Source organism: Mustela erminea, chromosome 5, assembly GCF_009829155.1.
Source record: "Mustela erminea isolate mMusErm1 chromosome 5, mMusErm1.Pri, whole genome shotgun sequence".
NCBI classification, from domain to species: domain Eukaryota; kingdom Metazoa; phylum Chordata; class Mammalia; order Carnivora; family Mustelidae; genus Mustela; species Mustela erminea.
In genome coordinates this window covers 38,440,985-38,460,758 of record NC_045618.1, presented here as the reverse complement: position 1 = coordinate 38,460,758, position 19,774 = coordinate 38,440,985, and the positions used below count along the sequence as shown (strand labels likewise).

The following is a 19,774-nucleotide window of genomic DNA, read 5'->3' as shown; positions in this document are numbered from 1 at the left end:
AATTTCTTTTTCTGTATGGTGTAAGAATGTGGTCTAGTTTCATTCTTTTGCATGTAGCTGTCCAGTTTTTCCAACACTATTTATTGAAGAGACTGTCTTTTCTTCACTGAATATTCTTGTCTTCCTCTGTCATAGATTAATTGACCATATAAGCATGGGTTTATTTCTAGGCTATCTTTTCTCTCTTTTTTTTTTTTTTTTTTTAAGATTTTATTTATTTATTTGACAGAGAACACAAGTAGGCAGAGAGGCAGGCAGAGAAAGAGAGAGAGAGAAGCAGGCTCTGCACTGAGCAGAGAGCCCGATGCGGGGCTCGATCCCAGGACCCTGGGATCATGACCTGGGCCGAAGGCAGAGGCTTTAACCCGCTGAGCCACCCAGGCACCCCGTCTAGGCTATCTTTTCTAATCCATTGATTTATGTATCTGTTTTTGTACCAATACCATACCATTTTGGTTACTACAGCTTTGTAATAGATCTTGCAGTCTAGAACTGTGATTACCTCCAGCTTTGTTGTTCTTTCTCAAGATAGCTTTGGCTCTTCATTCAGGGAGTTTGTGGTTCCCTTTTCTAAACTTTTGAGATCTAACTGATTTCAGAAATAATGGGAGATCATGCCCTTAGACTTGTCTCATCCTACCACAGGCATTAATATCTCAAACCAAATCTTGAGTAATTCTAAAATAGTTTTTCCTTTTAAAAGTGGATGCAACATATTTGTCCCTGGTATATAATTGCAAGACAATAAGTAGGAGCAGTGTGTCAAAATATGGTGGTTTCTGGCAGTTTGGACTTCTTTGATATCTGTTAAGCAGAGAATGATGGGAGACCCAGTGAAATGAAAAGACAAACGAAACTTTAGTGCAGTTCTTCATTTACGGTACACTGTGCCAACTTCTGCCAGGGATTCTAGGGTTACTACCATTTTTTTCAGTCTTCTGGTCCTGATAGTATTTGCTTGTATATTATAAATTAAATATCCAGGGCTATTTCAACATTGCCAACAAAATAACAAAATAGACCCCTAGTTTGGCATTAAAATCATCTGCCTCCACTGATGGTCTTATTTTTTCTGCTTCAAATTTTCACACTCAAATATTTTGTTTCTCTTGATTCCTGTCTCTGATCAGTTCTATCTAGAATGATTTTATACTCTATCTTGCCTAACTTTAGATCATACCTAGGTGTTCAGAAATGGGTAGATAATTTTGTATGAGACCAAATAGGGCTGGTCCTAACAGGAGTGGCCCTGCAATCAAAATTAATGGATTGTGTTTGGAAGTTGGGGGAAGTATCACAGGAAAATCTCAAAATACGGAAGATATCTAAGTGGTAATAAACTTTAAGGGCTGTGTGCTACACTCTCAAGTAGATTCTGGACAGTGAGGTTGACTCCCAACTCCACCATGTCAATAATAATAACTAACATTTATTGACCACATGTAATGTGCCAGACACTCTTCTAAGTGTTTTATATTTATTCATTCATTTAATTCTCACAAACTAATGAGATACACGCTGTTAAGAGTGCCAATTTATGGATATTAAGTCCACTGAGGTACAGATAAGTAATTTGCTCGTGATTGCATAGCTTCCAGGTAGAGGGCCTCAGCTTAAATTATAGCAGTCTGTCTTCAGAGACCAAACTAATACATACTGTACTCTATTGCTTCTCTGGTTGTATTTGTGGTTACAGATATACTTCCTGCCTTGTTATGATTGGCTGATGGGACTGAGCTTCAGTGGGTTTTCACAGGAGAGTAGGCAGCAACTGAGAAACCTGTAACATTGGGACCAGAATCTAGTTTCCCAGTCTTAGAGCAATAGGTCTATGATGTATGGGCAATAGGACATTTTCAGCAAACAATGGCATGGATTGGTCTATTCATAAGATTAATTTGGCAATGATAACTCAGCATGTTTGAGAGTGGAAAACATCCAGAGGCAGAGAGATCAGTTAAGCTTTTTCACTTTTCCTGGCATGATTATAAGGGAGCCTGATTCACAGGAAAGGAATTGGCTGTGAAGAAATGCGGTGGAAATTTGAAGTAGAGCTGTCACTTTTAATCCTGGTTCTGTTACTTAATAGATTTATTACTTCAGCATGGTTAGGCCTCAGATTTTTCTCATCTACAAGATGGGGGCAGCTGGCCAATCTCTTGGGACTCAAGTATAATTCTAATATATTGTGATATTTCTGAATTGAATTGCTGATTGATTGAAACTAAATAGTAATACAAATGGGGGGATAAAGCTCTGAATGATGACGCTGGGGTTCTCTGTTGAGAAGTGATGGTTGGAATTTTTCCTTAAGGGTGAGAATAATAAGACTGAGCCGGTCTGAGTGGTAAATATTTCTTTTAAATGTTCTTTTTCCAGTTGGTACTTACATTCTTTTGGTTTTACCTTGTTAATCATCTCCCTAAACCTTCCTCTTCTCCACTGACACTGCTTCTACTTTGCTTAAGACAGTCATTAGCTATCTCTTCTCTGAGCTTCCTGAGTGGAGCTTACCCTCTTCTAATACTCCCCTTGGTCTTTCAGATACACATCATCATACTTTCCTGTTAACTTAGCACAAACACTATATCCTGGCAATCAAGATCTTTCCTGAAGTTGCCCTTGCTATCTCTTCAGTTGCATATTTGACTACTCTCCTTTGTTCCTACATTACAGTCATATTAGACCACTCAGGTTCTCATAACACTCTTGACTTGTTTCATAATTCTTTGCTTTTGCTCTGCCTTGAATCTCCTTCCCTTGCTTTGCTAACTCCTGCTCTTCTTGCGAAACCAAGTTTACTACAGTATATTCACTGCTTCCTTGCATCTTTCCCTTTTGTAGTGGCTTAGTCCTTTGAACAGCCATTCCATCATATAGATGTTTATCTCGCCGCCTTTTTTTTTTTTTTTAAAACACTTTTCACAATTCCATAAGCATTTGCTTCAACATGTTTCCTTGATGGTGAACTCCTTGATAGGAGGGACTGTGTCTTAACTTTGGACTAGAACTCTTAGCACAGTACCTGATGTATGTGCAACCCAGTAAGTGCTTAGCTCAGTTACCCTTTCCATGTATCTATTAACACCTCTCAGAACAAATGATCAGAAATGGTACACTAGATGTTTTACTGTAAGTTAGTAGTTTGATGATTACTATCTTAAGTTTAATCTTGACTGTCTTTGTTTTTTTTTTAATTTATTTGAGAGACAGAGATCACAGGTAGGCAGAGAGGTAGGCAGAGAGAGAGGAAGGGAAGCAGGCTCCCTGCTGAGCAGAGAGCCTGATGTGGGGCTCCATCCCAGGACACTGGGATCATGACCTGAGCGGAAGGCAGAGGCTTTAACCCACTGAACCACCCAGGCATCCATAATCTTTAATATCTTAAGTAGAAGATCTTGAGTGATTGGCTTTCCTACTGGCTTATGCAACTTTTCAGCTTTTTTAGTATGCTTACAAATATTCTTAAATTGAAGATTACATTTTAAAAATCAACACTGAATTTTGGGGCTTTTAAATGTTATTAGAAGGACAGAATATGGCCTGGCTAAAATGAATCTGAATGACTTTCCCTTTATAGATTTTCCCTTTACCCCATGGTATGTGTATTGTATGAATGAAACCTCAAAAGAAACCTCAGAATAACACACTAATGTAGTTAACCCAGGCTTATTTTACATGTAGCCTTGGGTTAGTTATGTGACTGCAGAAAAATGCAAGAAGGAGTGTTTATTTTATATTAAACTTTACACGGAAAGGATTGTCCTTTATCAGAAAGATCTGTTTCAGCAGGTTCAAATACAGAAGAAAAGTAATTTACTTGCAATCTTGATCTGTAATCATTTTGAAATTGATCACCAATCTTTCTGTTCGCTTTACACTGAAATTTTAGTGTTTGTTTTAAATGTTTTACTACATTTTTCTATTAAAAAATTATTGCAACATTTACAGGTGAAAAGTATAATTATCTAATAGCAGGTCTTTAGCTCAGAACTTTGAGCTTAGCAAATTTCACTGTCTTCTGCCAAGCAATTGAATATCTTAAATGAGGACTATTTCAGCAGGTATCTTTAATGAGTAAGAATTACAGGTAAGAACGCTTTTTTCTTTTCTAATAGTGTGAATGATATGTTAGTAGTTGTGTTAAAATTTGTTCATATTTTTAATTTGTTAATCCTAAAATATGCTTTTGTAGTTACAAAAATGTAGTGTACATTTTAGTGATGAATTTTTAACTCTGAATTTTTTTCTCAGTGAAATTTTATATAGTGTACTTTTTGAATTTTTTAAATATTTGTTTACTTAAATATTTCACTGGTTATTATAATTCTGTTCCATAAATAGAATACCAGTGTGGTTAAAGCCCCAAAATAAGATTGGTATCCTAGTCCTCTTAGTGCAAATTATTTCAATAACTTTTTTTGTTTTCATCTATCAGTTTCTTAAAGATGAAGAGTAATAAAAAAAACTCTGTCACTAACATGTTTTGCAGAGATAGTGAGAGGCCTTAGTTTCTCCAATTAAAATACCAGCAGTAATATTAACACATGCTTAATAGCTTTCATTTTAATTGTTGCTTAAAATCAGTTTATTGGAACAGCCATATGTGAAAAATGATTAGCATGGTAATGTGTCTTTTATAAGAATGTAAGGTTGATCTTTGATAATATTTTCAACCATAAACTTGACAGGGAAATTCTCTTATAAAATATTTTTAAACTTCTTTTTGACCAGTTTGTTTCAGTTTTTCAAATTGAGTTTAAAATTTTTAACTGCTTAGAAATAAAAATCAGTTGTAATATACAAATTTATTTCAAAACTTCATTACTCCAATGTCTACTTTTTGTTTCTTCACACTAATTCTTCATGTTTTCATATTACTTTATACATGTTATTCTTAGGACTATCATTTTCCTGTATAAATCACTAAAGACTAATGTGAAATTTCATCTTTATGAATATTGTTCACAATTAAACATTTAAAAGAATTATAAAATCTTTAATCTCCAAAATGATTGACATTTATTAATTTTGTCAGTATTTCTGCAAGTTTTATTCATCTAAATTTGTTTAGTAAGTGAGTTGTAAGTTACTATAATTCATTACCAATATAATAAAAGAATGAAAAATGACACACTATTTTAAATTGTAATTTCATGTAATAACTAAAAATAGATAAGTAAATTTACACAAATTATTTTTAATATCTAATAAAGCATTAGAATCTATAGACCTGTTTTTTTCAGTGTGCCCTCAGAGAATGGGTAAAGATGGTTATCAACTCCATATTTCAGCTAACCATGAGAGTAGCTTTTAGGGTAGTTGATGTTTCTATCCTACTTTAGGTCTTCATTTTTGTACATGAAATTTAAGTCAGTATAGTTGTTACTTATATTAAATATATTAATCTTTAAGTATAGTTTTAAGCGTTCATAAAGTAATGAATCACTTAACTATTAATGGCATTTCAGATCAGGTAGGCACTGGACTTAGGTAGTTTAAAATTGAGTTTAATATAATCAGTAGATAGTATTTCGTTATCAGCAGTTTCTAAAAGATCTTTTGGGAAAGATAGGTTTTATATTAGATTATTTTAGAGATGGCATATGCCTTTCTTAATGTAGTAAGTTATAATTTTTCTATTTTTACAAACCAGGTTTAAAAAGTTGTAGTTAATATTTGAGCTATGCTTATGAAGGCTCTTAAGAGACTATATCTTTCAGAATTATAAATTATTTCTGTGATTTTGCTACCTTAATTGTAATAAATATCAAAATAGCTTTATATTGAATTTCACAGTAGATAAAATTTCTCTTCTCTCACTTTTTAAGCTCTATAATAGTAAATATTTGTGCATATTATATATTAAGCATACAACCTTTTATTTTTTAAAGAGTAATTCTTTTTTGGAAATGATTTTACGGATATATTATGTCTTTTATTTATAATTGTATTTAACATAGAGAAAAATTCTTAAGTGCTCTTGTTTTTAGAAAAGAAGGAAATACATGCCTGTATTGATTTCTTTAGCACATTTATTGATTCTACTGTTTATTTTTCCCCTAATATATATAAAGGTCATTTACAATTCTACATTAGTTTAAATTCACATCATAATTATTTTAAGCATGCAGAAAAGAAGTGTTGCATATTTTCCATTGTAAATATAAAATAAAGTATTCAATACTTATTTTGTTTTCAAGATTAAAAAATGAAGCTCCCACTAAGGAACAAGAACCTGTGTCTGAGGTAAATTTTGTTTTACCTGTACCTTAAAGCTTGAATATGTGAAAATATTACTGGTTTAATTTTTAAAACATTTCAGTTCATTGTGCATAATAACAATTATTGGCATGTTATCAGGAAAAAATAAGATTTGTTTTTTTGTTGTCATTAGATAAAAAAATATCTAACCTTAAGCAAAATTCTAAACTGTTTCTGTTTTTATAAAAGCATCATATATTTCACTTGTCTGTTTTTTAGTTCAACTAGTGAGTTAATGGAGATAAGTTTATTATTTAAAAATCCTGAAATCAATAAAATGTCAAACAGTTTACACACTGGAAAATTAATCTTTCCAGATGATTTTATTTTCTGGGCTGCCAGGAAAATTTAATACTTAAAATAGAAATATTTCAAGGGTACCACGTGGCTGTCGGTTAAGCATCTGACTCTTGGTTTCTGCTCAAGTCACAATCTCATCAGTCATGAAATTGAGCCCCTTGTAGAGAGGTCCTTGCTCAGCAGGGAGTCTGCTTGAGATTCTCTCTATCTGCCCCTCCCCCCACTGCACTCTTTCTCTCTTTAACATAAATAAATCTTGTTTAAAAAATATTTTGACTATATATTAAATGTGTTTTTACTGTCTTAAACAGGCACTCTGAATAAAATACTTGGGGTTATCCTATAAATGTTATTTACTGGGCAATCTAATGGTGTATGTAGAAATAACTTTTTGTTTGTTTGATTTTTAGTTTTTTTTTTTTTTTTTTTGTAGAAATAGTTTTGTTCAAGTACATGGTTTCTCGGTGTCAGTTTTTTTAATTCTACAAAATATTCTATATCTCTGAGTATGCTCAGAGATGCATGAGGCAGGTTCAGCATTTATCTTTTGAATAGCATTTCCATACCAAACAGTGAATAAGTGAAACTAGCAGAACTTAGCCACTTTCTTCCAAGCAGCTTTCTTCTATACCATAGAAAGTTTTCTTTTGTTTGAAAGGTTTCTAACTACAAATAAGTTTAATGGATACGGGATTTTTTGGTTATATGATAATTCTTTTTTTTTTTAAAGTTATTTATTTATTTGAGAGAGAATAAGAGCATGAGCAGGGGTAGGGGGAGGGTAGAAGGCCTAGGGAAGCAGATTCCCTGCTGAGCAGAGACCCCGACCAAGGACTTGATGCATGCCTCATCCCAGGACCCTGGGATCATGACCTCTGCCAAAGGCAGACACTTAACTGACTGACTCACCCAGGCGCCCTAGTTATGTGATTATTTTTTAATGGATTTTGGTAGTTTGTGGTTTTTAATACTGAATTTATCTATATAAACTTGTTTGTACTATTCCATTAATCTTTTAATGTCTTAAGGTCTGCAGTGATAATTCTCTCATTCATTCCTGATGTTAATAGTTTGTGGGTTCTTTTTTCCTGTGGTTGTCATATGTTTAACTTTTACATAGGTTATAAAGACAGAATACAGGGTTACTGTTTTTGCTTTAGATAGTTATTTTTTAGAGCAGTTAAAACTTGAAAAAATAATTTTATATTCAACTTTCTTTTTACCATGTCCAGTGCTCTTTATTTCCTTGTTAGCTCTCCATTTCTGTCTAATACCACATTCCTTTTGCCTTAACAACTTCCTTTGATATATCTTATGTTGCAGATCTACTCATAATTAATTCTTCTATGCCTTTTTCATTTAAAAATATATTTTTCATTTTTGAAAGATATTTTTTGGTGAATATGGACTTTTGGGTTGACAAGTTTTATTTTTCTTCAGCGGTTTAAAGAAGTCATTTTGTTCTTTCTTGGTTTGCGTATTTTCTGACAAAATGTCTTACCGTAATTTTGATCTTTGTTTCTTATACGTATATAATGTGTTGAATTTTTTCGTTCCCCTCAAGATTGTATCTATAGTTCTCATCAGTTTGAGCAAGATGTGTCTAAGTCTGGTTTGTTCATATGATTACCTATATGTTTATCTATTTATTTATTTGGGGTGTTTATCCTGATTGGTGTTCTTCGAGCTGTCCCATATCTTCTACTTCTGGGATTCCAATTTCCTAAATACTATACCATTTGATGTTAACACCTATTCTTAGATGCCTTGTTTTAGTATCCACCATATCCCCCATGTACTTTTTTTGTGTTTTATGTTGGGTGATTTCTGTCTGTTGACCTATCTTCAGTTTCACTGATTCATTTTTTCATTTGTGTCAGATCTGCTGATGAGCCCATCAAAGGCATTTTTTCATCCTGTCATTGGGGTTGTTTGTTTTTTTCCCCTAGCATTTCCATTGATTCTTACAGTTTCTGACCCTCTGCTAAAATTACCATTCTGGTGATGCATGTTGTCCTCCTTTTTTCACCAAAACATTTAACATATTAATAATAGTAATTCAAAATTTTCTGTCTGATACTTCCAGTAGTGGAGTCATATCTGAGTCTGATTCTGCTGATTGATTTGTCTCCTGACAGTTCATTTTCCCCCTTGCGTTTTTGTGTTACACAATGTTTGGTTGAAAGCAAGAAATTATATGGAAGACTGAGATAAATAGTATTTGTATCTGAAAAGTGGGCATACCGTTTCTTATGTTAGGTCATTACTGTGAGATTTGATTTCACCTAGTGAGTTGATCTGAGTTTTGGCTTTCTTGTTGCTATAGTTACCCTCGGTGTACTACCAGGTTCAATACCTATAGTATTTCTTTGTGCTGAGGGTGGGAGTTATGTTACTGGAGGATTTTTCCCTCAGGATTCTTGTTTCATACTCAGCTTTAGCTCCTCCTGTGAGACTGAGGCTTAAAGGGTGTGTCTTTCTCTATAAATCTACCCTTGCCTTTCCTCCATCAGTACTGTTGTTCCTTGTTATTTGGTGTTTGTTAGCCTGGAGGTGGGTGGTAGGGAGTAGGTGGTGGGAAGTGAGTGGGAACCGGTGTAGCCTCACTCTTAAGCTGGTTCCCTGTTTTGGGTCTTGAGAGTAGGATTTTTTCCTTCCATCCCCTAGTCAGTCAGTTCCTGTGCCCTAGGGGCAATAGGGTTTGCCTCTCTTCTTTCCAAATATGTAAAGGCATAGACATTAAGAAATTCTATGAATCCATAATTACATCATATCATCTATTGATTCTTTCCTGATATATTCATATTTGATTAAAATAAATCATCAAACTCTTATTTTCCTTTGATTGTCCTGTTTTATCTGTGTCAAATGAAGCCACCTTTATACAAAAACCAAATTTCTTAAGCTTATTTTTTGTTAAAAGAAAAAAAACTTTACACTAAAAATTTAGCAAGCCATAAGTAATTAAAGGAATGCCTTATTGAATGGAAGGCCACATAGACCAATTTTGGTCCAGATGTTTATTTCAAGAATATATGTGATGTGGATAGTTCTTTGAATAGATGTAGGTACTTATTTTAGGTACACCTCTGATAGGATGAATAGCTTGAGTTAGTCTTCAAGATTTTGATCAGATGCAGTGTACTGGAATTGTTAGCATGCCCAGGTAGGATTTTCCTGGTATCACTTTTTTTCATTTCTATAGTTTTACATTTTCTCTTAAAATTAATGGGGCGCCTGGGTGGCTCAGTGGGTTAAAGCCTCTACCTTCGGCTCAGGTCATGAACCCGGGGTCCTGGGATTGAGCCCCACATTGGGCTCTCTGCTCAGCAGGGAGCCTGCTTCCCTTCCTCTCTCTCTGCCTGCCTCTCTGCCTACTTGTGATCTTTGTCAAATAAATAAATAAAATCTTTAAAAAAAATTAATTCCTTTCATGTACTATCTTATAGTTGGAATCCATATGATTTAGTGGCTTCTAACATAGCTTCTGTTCTGCTGCTGAGTGTATTCTCTATACTGCAACAATCTGTTGCTGTTGTTCCCTAACTAAATATATGCCATGGATCTTCCCCTCCAATTTCAGGTTTAGTGAAATTTCATTATAACACAGGCAGGGATAACAGAGAGGAGTCAGGTACAGATGCTTTTCTTTCTTTCTTTTTTTCTTTTTAACTTTTAATTTAAATTCCAGTTAGTTAACATACAGTTAGTGCATTATTAGTTTCAGGTGTATAAGATAGTGATTCAAGATGTCCATATAACATCCAGGGCTCATCACAGCAAGTACACTCCCTAATCCCCATCACCTAATTTACCCATCCCTCCACCCACTTCCACTCTGATAACCATCACTTTGTTCTTTCTCATTAAGAATCTATTTCTTGGTTTGATTCCCTCTTGTTCCTCCACCTTTGGTCATTTCTTTTGTTGACTAAATTCTACATATGAGTGAAATCATACGGTGTTTATCTTTCTCGGACTAACTTATTTTGCTTAGCATAATACTCTCTAGTGCCATCCATATATTGTTGTAAATGGCAAGATTTCATTATTTTTCATGGCTGAGTAATATTTTATATATATATTTTATATAATATATAACAATATATAAATATATATTAGAACAAATTATAATATTATAAGTATATAAATGCCATATATATATATATATATATATATATCTCACATCTTCTTTATCCATTCATCAATGACACTTGGGCTGTTTGCATTGTTTGGCTACTATGGATTATGCTGTTATAAACATCAGGGTGCACATATCCCTTTGAATTTGAACTAGTATTTTGTATTCTTTGGGAGATAACTGGTAGTGCAGTTGCAGGATCAGAGGGTAGTTCTGTTTTTAACTTTTTGAGGAACTTCCATACTGTTCTCCACAGGGGCTGCACCAGTTTGCATTCCCACCAGCAGTGCAAGAAGATTCCCCTTTCTTCATATAGCTGTTGTTTTCTTGTGTTGTTGATTTTAGCCATTCTGATAGTCCTATGTGATAGCTCATTGTAGTTTTGACTTGTATTTTCCTGATGATGAGTGATTTTGAGTATCTTTTCATGTGTCTGCTGGCCATCTGTATGTCTTCTCTGGAAAAGTATCTGTTCGTGTCTTCTGCCCCTTTCTGAATTGGATTATTCATTTTTGAGTGTTGAGTTTTAAAAGTTCTTTAAATATTTTGGATACTAACCCTTTATCAGATATGTCATTTGCAGATATCTTCTTCCATTCCATAGGTTGCCTTTAAGTTTTGTTGATTGTTTCCTTTGCTGTGCAGAAGATTTTATTTTGATGAAGTCCCAATAGTTTATTTTTGCTTTTGTTTCCCTTGCCTCAGGAGACATCTCTAGAAAGAAGTTGCTATGGCCAGTGTCAAAGGGGCTGCTTCCTATGCTCTCCTCTAGAATTTTTATGGTTTCCTATCTCACATTTAGGTCTTTCATCCATTTTGAATTTATTCTTATGTATAATTTAAGATAATCCAGTTTCATTCTTCTACTTCTTGCTGTCCAGCTTTCCTAACACCATTTGTTGAAGAGACTATCTCTTTTATAGTGGCTCTCCTTTTCTGCTTTGTTGAGGATTAATAGACCAAATAGTTATGGGTTCATTTCTTGGTTTTCTCTTCTCTTCCATTGATCTTTATGTCTGTTTTTGTACCAGTACCATACTGTTTTGATAACTACAGCTTGTAATATAACTTGAAGTCCAGAATTGTGATGCCTCCAGCTTTGCTTCTTTTTTAAAAGATAGCTATGGCTGTTCGGGGTCTTTCATGGTTCCATACAAATTTTAGGATTGTTTGTTCTAGCTCTCTAAAAAATGCTCTCAGTATTTTGGTAGGGATTGCATTAATGTGTAGATTGCTCTGGGTAGTATAGACATTTTAAAAACATTTGTTCTAATCCATAGTGGCATGTCTTTCCATTTCTTTGTGTCATCTTCAGTTTCTTTCATTGGTGTTTTATAGTTTTCAGAGTACAGGCGTTTTACCTCTTTGGCTAGGTTTATCCCTAGGTATGTTACTATATTTGGTGCAGTTGTAAGTGGGATTCATTACTTGTTTTGTCATTATTTCTGGAGATTTTCTCTGATCATTTTTTGCCTTTGTCATTTTTGGTCTTTCCTTTCCACTGAAAGAGTCAACATTAGTATGTCTTCTGGGGCTAGATTAGTGGTCACAATCTCCTGTAGTTTTTGTTTGTCTTAGACTCTCTTTATTTCTGTTTCTATTTTGAATGCTAGCCTTGCTGGATAGAGTATTCTTAGCTGCAGATTTTTTGCATTCAGCACTTTGAGTGTATCATGTCACTTCCTTCTGTCTTTCCAAGTTTCTGTTGAGAAATCTTCAGCTAGCTGGGTCTTCCTTTTGTAAGTTAAGGACTTTTGTCTTGCTGCTTTTAAGATTTATTTTTCTTTATCACCATATTTGCAGATTTGATTACAGTATGTCTTGGTGTTGGCCTGCTTTTCTTTATTTTGATGGGAATTCTCTGTGCTTCCTGGATGTGGATGTGTTTACTTTTCCAAATTTGGGAAGTTTTCAGCTAATATTTCCTCAAATAAATTTGAGGAAATTTTCTCTCTCTCTTCCTGTAATACTAATATTATTATGTTTGATGGAGTCGTTGAGTTCCCTGAGTCTATGCTCATGTCCCATAATTCTTCTTTCTATTTTTTGTTTATCTTCATCATTTTCCATTATTTTGTCTTCTTTGTCACTAATTCATTCCACTGCTTCTCCTACCCTGCTGTTCCTTGCATCAGCCCTGTTTCCAGTCGCATTTATTATATTCTCCATCTCTGATTGATTCTTTCTTAACTCTTATCGGTGTGGTTAGGGTCACCCTGATGTCTTCTATTCTTTTCTCAAGCCCAGTGAATATCCTAATGATTGTTGCTTTAAATTCTCCATCAAGCATGTTACTTATATTGTTTTGCTTAAATCTTTGGCCGTGACCTTATCTTGTTCTTTGACTTGGGATAAATTCCTCTGTCTTAACATTTATCTAATTCTCCTGTTATATAATTTTCTGTTGTTTGTAATGTTTGATGTTTTATATTTTTTATACAAATGTTAATATGTACACCTGTTTGATTGTTAAATGCTTATTATGTCTAACTGTGTGTATTAATTAAAAATATACTGAAAATGTATATCAAAAAAATTTTTTAAAGTACAGCATCTGCAAAGTCAAGTGATGTATCGTTCAGAAGATGAAAAACACATGCAAAAATTTATCAGAGTTATAGGGCACTGTAACAAGTTAGGTTGGAAAAACACAATTTTCCAGATACTGAAAGTTTTGAAGTCTTTAACATTGACACTCTTAGAATTACTGTGAAATTCAAAGTTAGAAACTTCTCTCTGAATTGTGAGGAAAAGATAAAATGATAAAATTTTTCTCCCCAAAAATAATTATGCCATATTTGTACCTTGCTCAACTCATAATCATAATTTAATATCAAAAAATGCCTCATCTGTCAATTCTAATATGATTATCTTTTTTACTATTTTAGAAAATATATGTATTTTGGAAGTGGGGTAATTCAACAAGCAGATGGAATATTCTTTTCTATTCCAAAAACAAATGGAAATCACATACAGATATAGGCATTAAGATCAAATGCACTTGAGACACTTTGCATCCAAACTAAAATGTTTATTAAATATGAAAATATTTAATATCAAATGTCAAAATTATGTTGAACTCAAAAGCATCTTCATACAAATATATTAAATTTTTCCACAAATTACCTGTATAGAATGATATTTTGAACAAAGTAGCAAAAGTTAATAAAACTCTACAATCAGAAAAATGACCATAAATAAAGCTGTATGCTTAATAAAAGTCCTGTCCCTTTGCTTTTAACAAATAAAAGAAAGTAATTTTAAAAATGTGTTCAGTGAATATAAAACTTGAGCAAGAGATGTAAATATTCACATGAATTTTTTAATTAGACAAAATAAATTAAAAATGCATGAATCAATGAATGAGAATATTGATAATTATAGGAAGAGTGCTTATTAAATCCACATTAAGATTGTAAATGGGCTAACTTCATATTTGAAATATATATATGAAAAATTAAATGAAGTGTCTGCAGATTTTGAATTTTTAAGCCAGAAAAAAGCTATTTTCTATAAATGATATTGATTTACAAAAAGCAGCCACTGACTCTGTCCTTAGAGTTAAGAACAAGTAAAGTTCTATAGAAATTTCATGTAGAATAGTTTATCACAGCATCAACAAATTGTAATATTAAGAAGTGTATTTTGGTCCTCTAAAACTGATGAGCAAAGTGTTAATCAAAATATTAAAATAATAGCAGCCACAGTAGCATCCTGTAAAAGATATTTCAGTAAGCTGAAGTTAGTTTTAAATTATTTAAAATCATCACTTGGTCAAGAGAAATTGATAAACATGACAATTTGCTTATTTGAAAACAAGATGGGAAAAGAACTAGGTTTGAAGATGTTGATATGCTTGCTTCCTGTAAAGCCAGTAAAATGAAACAATAAATTCTGGTTTTCGTAGAAATGTTTAAACTTAAATTACTTTTGTGAGTTCAGTACACCTACTTTTCACTTTTTCAACTGATGCTTTGAGGAGAAAAAGCATTCTGGGATTCTGAGAAAATGACAGAGTAGAAAGCACCAGGAATCCATCTTCCCACGGAGGCAACAGTTGTACTGGCAGAATCTGTCTGATGTAACTACAGGCATACGTCACAGGTATCACAGCTCTGGCTCCAGACTACTGTAACAAAGAAAATATTGCAATAAAGCAAGTCAAATGAATTTTTTATTTCCCAGTGCATATAAAAGTTATGTTTATGCTGTACTATAGTCTATAAGTATGTAATAACATTGCATCTAAAACAACAATGTATGTTACCTTTATTAAAATTACTCTGTTGCCCAAAAATGCTAACCATCATCATAACTTTTATCAAGTAATAATATTTTTGCTGGTAAAGGGTCTTGCCTCCATGTTGATGGCTACTGGCTGATCAATAGAACGTTTTTCAAAATTGGAGTCCATCCTATTAAATTCTGCCACTTTATCAATGAAGTTGATGTAATATTCTGAATCTTTTGTTGTCATTTCAACAGTCTTTATAGCATCTTCACCAGGAGTAGAGTAGATTTCGTCTAAAGAAATCACTTTTTTTTCATCCGTAAGAAGCAACTCCTCAGCCATTAGTTTTGTCATGAGATAAGTTCAGTCACATCATCAGGCTCTACTTCAAATTCTAGTTCTCTTATTTCCACCACACCTGCAGTTATTCTTCCATTAAAGTCTTCAACCCCTCAGTCATTCATAGGGGTTGGAATCAACTTCTTCCAAACTCCCATTCGTGTTGATATTTTGAACTCTTCCCATGAATCATGGATGTTCTTAATGGCATCTAGGATGGTGAATCCTTTCCAGAAGGTTTTCAGTTGACTTTGCACAGATCCATCAGAAGAGCAGCCATAATCTTATGAAATGTATTTTTAAAATAATAAGATTTGAAAGTCAATATTACTCCTTGGTCCAGTGCTATAGGATGGAAGCTGTGTTAACAGGCATGAAAACATCATTGATCTTACTGTACATCTCCATCAGAACTCTTGGGTTACCAGGTACATTACCAATGAGCAGAATATTTTGAAAGGAATCTTTTTTTTTTTTTTTTTTTCCCCTGAGCAGTAGTTCTCAACAGTGGGCTCAAAACATTTGGTAAACTATGTAATAAACAGTTAGGCTGTCATCCAGGCTTGGATGGCACCACGGTTTCCATAAATCTTCAACTGGTAAAATAAAATGAATATCTGTGATGTGCTTAAGGAAAATGGAATATTCCTGTATTTTGGAAGTTTAGAGTCTGTTGAATGCCTGCAACTTCCTGGGAAGACTTGGGCAGTATGTTGTAATTAATATCAGTCAGTGTAAGCATTCGTCACAGTAGCAGTTACCCATTCCCTACCTTCAGCCACATAGCAGGCAGCTATGCTCATGTTCCTGGAGCAGCTTGCACACAGCTTAAGGGGCCACAGTGCCCAAAAAGGATACTGGCCTCCAAATATTGAGTATCTGTGCTATTGTCACTAATAGATGCTTCTCACCACAGCATTCCACAGAAATGGGCACATTGAGGTTACACCTCTCCTCATTGCTGCAAGCACCTTCCTTTATAACTGAAGTGACTTTCAGGAGATTTAAAAGATACAATGCCCTTTTATTCCACTTAATTTTGTGCTTTTCCCCTTTTAGGAGCCTTACATTAAAGATAAGGACCTTCAAAAATAATCACATATATAGGTTAAATTAGAAAGTGGTTGTACTTGCCCAGAGAAAAGCTCAGACTAGACATGAGAAGACCTGAGGTTTACATCTCATGTTGATCCCAGGAACAGAGATAGCCTACAACGATTAAAAGAAACAAAAACAGCAGACACTGGGAAGGGGGATAATCTGATTTCCAAAGTTACTACATTATTAGTTTCAAATGTCCAGTGTTCAACAAAATCACAGGACATACAAAGAAACAGGCAAGTGTGACCCATTCAAAGGGAAAAACTCAATAGAAACTGGTCCTGAAAAAAGACCGAATGGCAGATATACTAGACAAAGACTTTAAAACAATATTATAAATATGCCCAATGAACAAAAGGTTATGTGAGGGAAGTCAAGAAAACAGTATGTTAACAAAATGAAAATATTAAAGGGAGAGAATACCTGAAAAGAAACAAAAAAGACATCCTGAAAAGTACATTAACTGAAATGAATAATTCATTAGGGGAACTCAAAGGTGGATTTGAGCAGATAGAAGAAGAATCAGCAAACTTTGAAGACAGGACCATGGAAAGCATTGAGTCTGAGGAACAGAGAAGAAAAAGATTGAGGAAAAGTGAACAGAGCCTGAGGCAGCTGGAGCCTACAATTAAGCAGACCACCATACATATTAAGGGAGTTCCAGAGAATATTTGACAGAGACAGAGACATAAAGAAATAATGACTGGAAACTTACCAAATTTGATGAAACATATGAATGTAAACATCAAGAAGCACAGTGAATTGCAAGTAAGATGATCAAAGACATCCACTCAGACACACTGTAATCAAACTCTCAAAGAACAAAGAATCTTAAAAGCAGCAAGAGAGAAGCAAATCATCATATCGGGGATCTTCAGTGAGGTTATCAACAGATTTCTCATCAGAAACTTTGGCAATCAAAAGGCTGTTTGTGGACCAATATATTCCAAAATACTAAAAGGAAAAAAGCTCAATAATTTTATGTGTTAAAACTATCCTTCAAGGGACGCCTGAGTGGCTCCATTGGTTAAATATCTGCCTTTGGCTGAGGTCATGATCCTGGGGTCCTGGGATCGAGTCCTCCAGTCCCACATGGGGCTCTCTGCTCAGCAGGGAGTCTGTTTCTCTCTCTGCCTGCCACTTGCCCTGCTTGTGCTTACTCTCTCTCTCTCTCTCTGACAAATAAAATCTTTCAAAAATAAAAAAACTGTCCTTCAAAAGTGAGATATTCTGACATAAAACCTAAGAGAGTTTGTGAACACTAGATCTTCCCTGCAAAAAATGCTCAAGGGAGTTCTGTATGATGAAATGAAAGGACAGTACATGGTAACTCAAAGATACAAGGAGAAATAAATATCTCAATAAAGGTAAGTACATGGGAAATTATAAAAGCTAGTACTATCTTAACAATGCTTTTTAACTATTTTTTGTTTTCTACATGAATTAAGAGATAAATGCATAAAAAGAAAAGATATTAGTGTAAAAGCTAACATTACTATAACTTTGATTTCTAACTCCAAATCTTGTTTTCTACATAATTTAGGAAACTAATGCACTTAAAATAATTATTTGTGTAGATCTGGGTACACAGTTTATAAAGATGTAATTTGTGAGAACAGCCAAAAGGGGTGGGGATGGAGCTGTAAAGGAGCAGAGTTTTTATATGTTACTGAATTTAAGCTGGTATAAAATCAAATTAGAGGGTGACAACCTTAGAATGTTAAATGTTATTCCCATGGTAACCACACAAAAAAAAATAACTTTACACAAAGGAAATGAAAAAAGAATTTAAACATTTCATCACAATCAACTAAACAAACAGTCAGTAGTAGAGGAAATGAGTGCCAAAAAAGTTATATAAAGCATATTAAAAATAACACAATAACAGATATATATCCCTCCTTATCAGTAATTAATTTAAAAGTAAATGAATTAAACTCTCCAGTTGTAAGACAGATGTTAGAAAAATGGATAAAAACACCGGATCCAACTGCATATAATCTATAGGTGACTCACTTGAGATAAAGACACAAGTTAGGGATTCCAGGGAAGCTCAGTTGGTTACGCTTCTACCTTCAGCTCAGGTAATGATCCCAGGGCCCTGGGATCGAGTGCTCCATTGGGCTCCTTGCTCAGCAGGGAGCCTGCTTCTCCCTCTGACTGCCACTTGCCATACTTGTGTACATGCTCTCTCTCTCTTTCTCTGACAAATAAGTAAAATTCTTTAAAAAATAACAAATAAAAGACACAAGTTAAAGTGAAGTGATAAAAAAGATATTCCATGCAAATAATAATCCAAAGAGAACTTGGGTGTCTTTACTAATATCAGACAAAATTGACTAAATGAAAAAAGGTTACAAGAAAAAAAGTACATTATATATTAAAAGGTTCAATACAGCAAGAAGATTCAACAATTATAAATGACAAATCACCAAAATACATGAAGTTAAAACTGACAGAATTAAAGAACTGATGTTCTACAATAACAGTTGGAGTCTTCAAAACCCCACTTAATGTATAGAACAATCAGATGTAAGTAAGGAACTAGAGAACTTAGTAAGCCAGATTTAGTGGACATTTAGAGCTAGATTTAACTCTGCCCAGAAACAGCAGTTAGTCAAGAAAAAGAAAGAAAAGGCAATCAAACTGGAAAAAAGTAAAATTATCCTGTTTATGTAAAAATCCAGAAGAGTCCACCAAAAAGACCCCTGTTAGAACTAATAAATGAATTCAGTAAAGAAGTAGAATACAAAGTCAACACATAAAAATCAGTTGCATTTCTAAACACAAGGAACAGTCTGAAAAGAAGATTACAAAAATAATTCCATTCGTAGTAGCATAAAAAAAAAAGAAATAGGAATTGATGAAAGACTTGTAAAATAAGACTGTAAAACCTTACTGAAAGAAATTAAAACATAAGTGGAAACACAGCTTATATTCACAGATTAGAAGACAATATTATTAAAATGTCCATATCACCAAAAGTAATCTACAGATTTATTGCTATCTGTACAAAAATCCCAAAGGCATTTTTAAAAATTTTTATAGAGATAGAAAATTGCATCCTAAAATTTATATAAAATCTCAAAGATCCTCAAAGAGCTAAAAAAAAAAAAAAGTTTTGAAAAGAGCAAAACTGGAAGACACACTGATTTCAGAACTTACTGCAAAGCTACAGAAATCAAAACAGTGTGATATTTGCATAAATACAGACACATAGACCAGTGGGATAGAATAAAGAGCCCGGAAATAAGGCCACAGATATAGGCTGAAATTATTTTTGAAAAGGAGGCTAGGACCAGTAGAGTAAGGACAGTCTTTTCAATAAACAGTGCTGGGAAAACTGGATATCCACATGCAAAAGAATGAAGTTGGAACCTTACTAACACTATATGCAA

At 33.8% G+C, this 19,774-nt stretch overlaps 1 protein-coding gene across 11 annotated transcripts in view; it reads left to right on the top strand.

The window, feature by feature from the left end:
• Positions 1-19,774, top strand: part of ZNF280D (zinc finger protein 280D) — a 135,850-nt gene that overhangs the window by 102,433 nt on the left and 13,643 nt on the right. For 10 of the 11 annotated variants that reach the window (XM_032342670.1, XM_032342668.1, XM_032342669.1 and 7 more), the window contains one exon: positions 6,204-6,249. In XM_032342670.1, the coding sequence (XP_032198561.1) occupies positions 6,204-6,249 (46 nt within the window). Of the gene's footprint in view, positions 1-6,203; positions 6,250-14,684; positions 17,204-19,774 lie in introns of those variants that run through there. The other variant, XM_032342672.1, reaches the window with a different exon arrangement.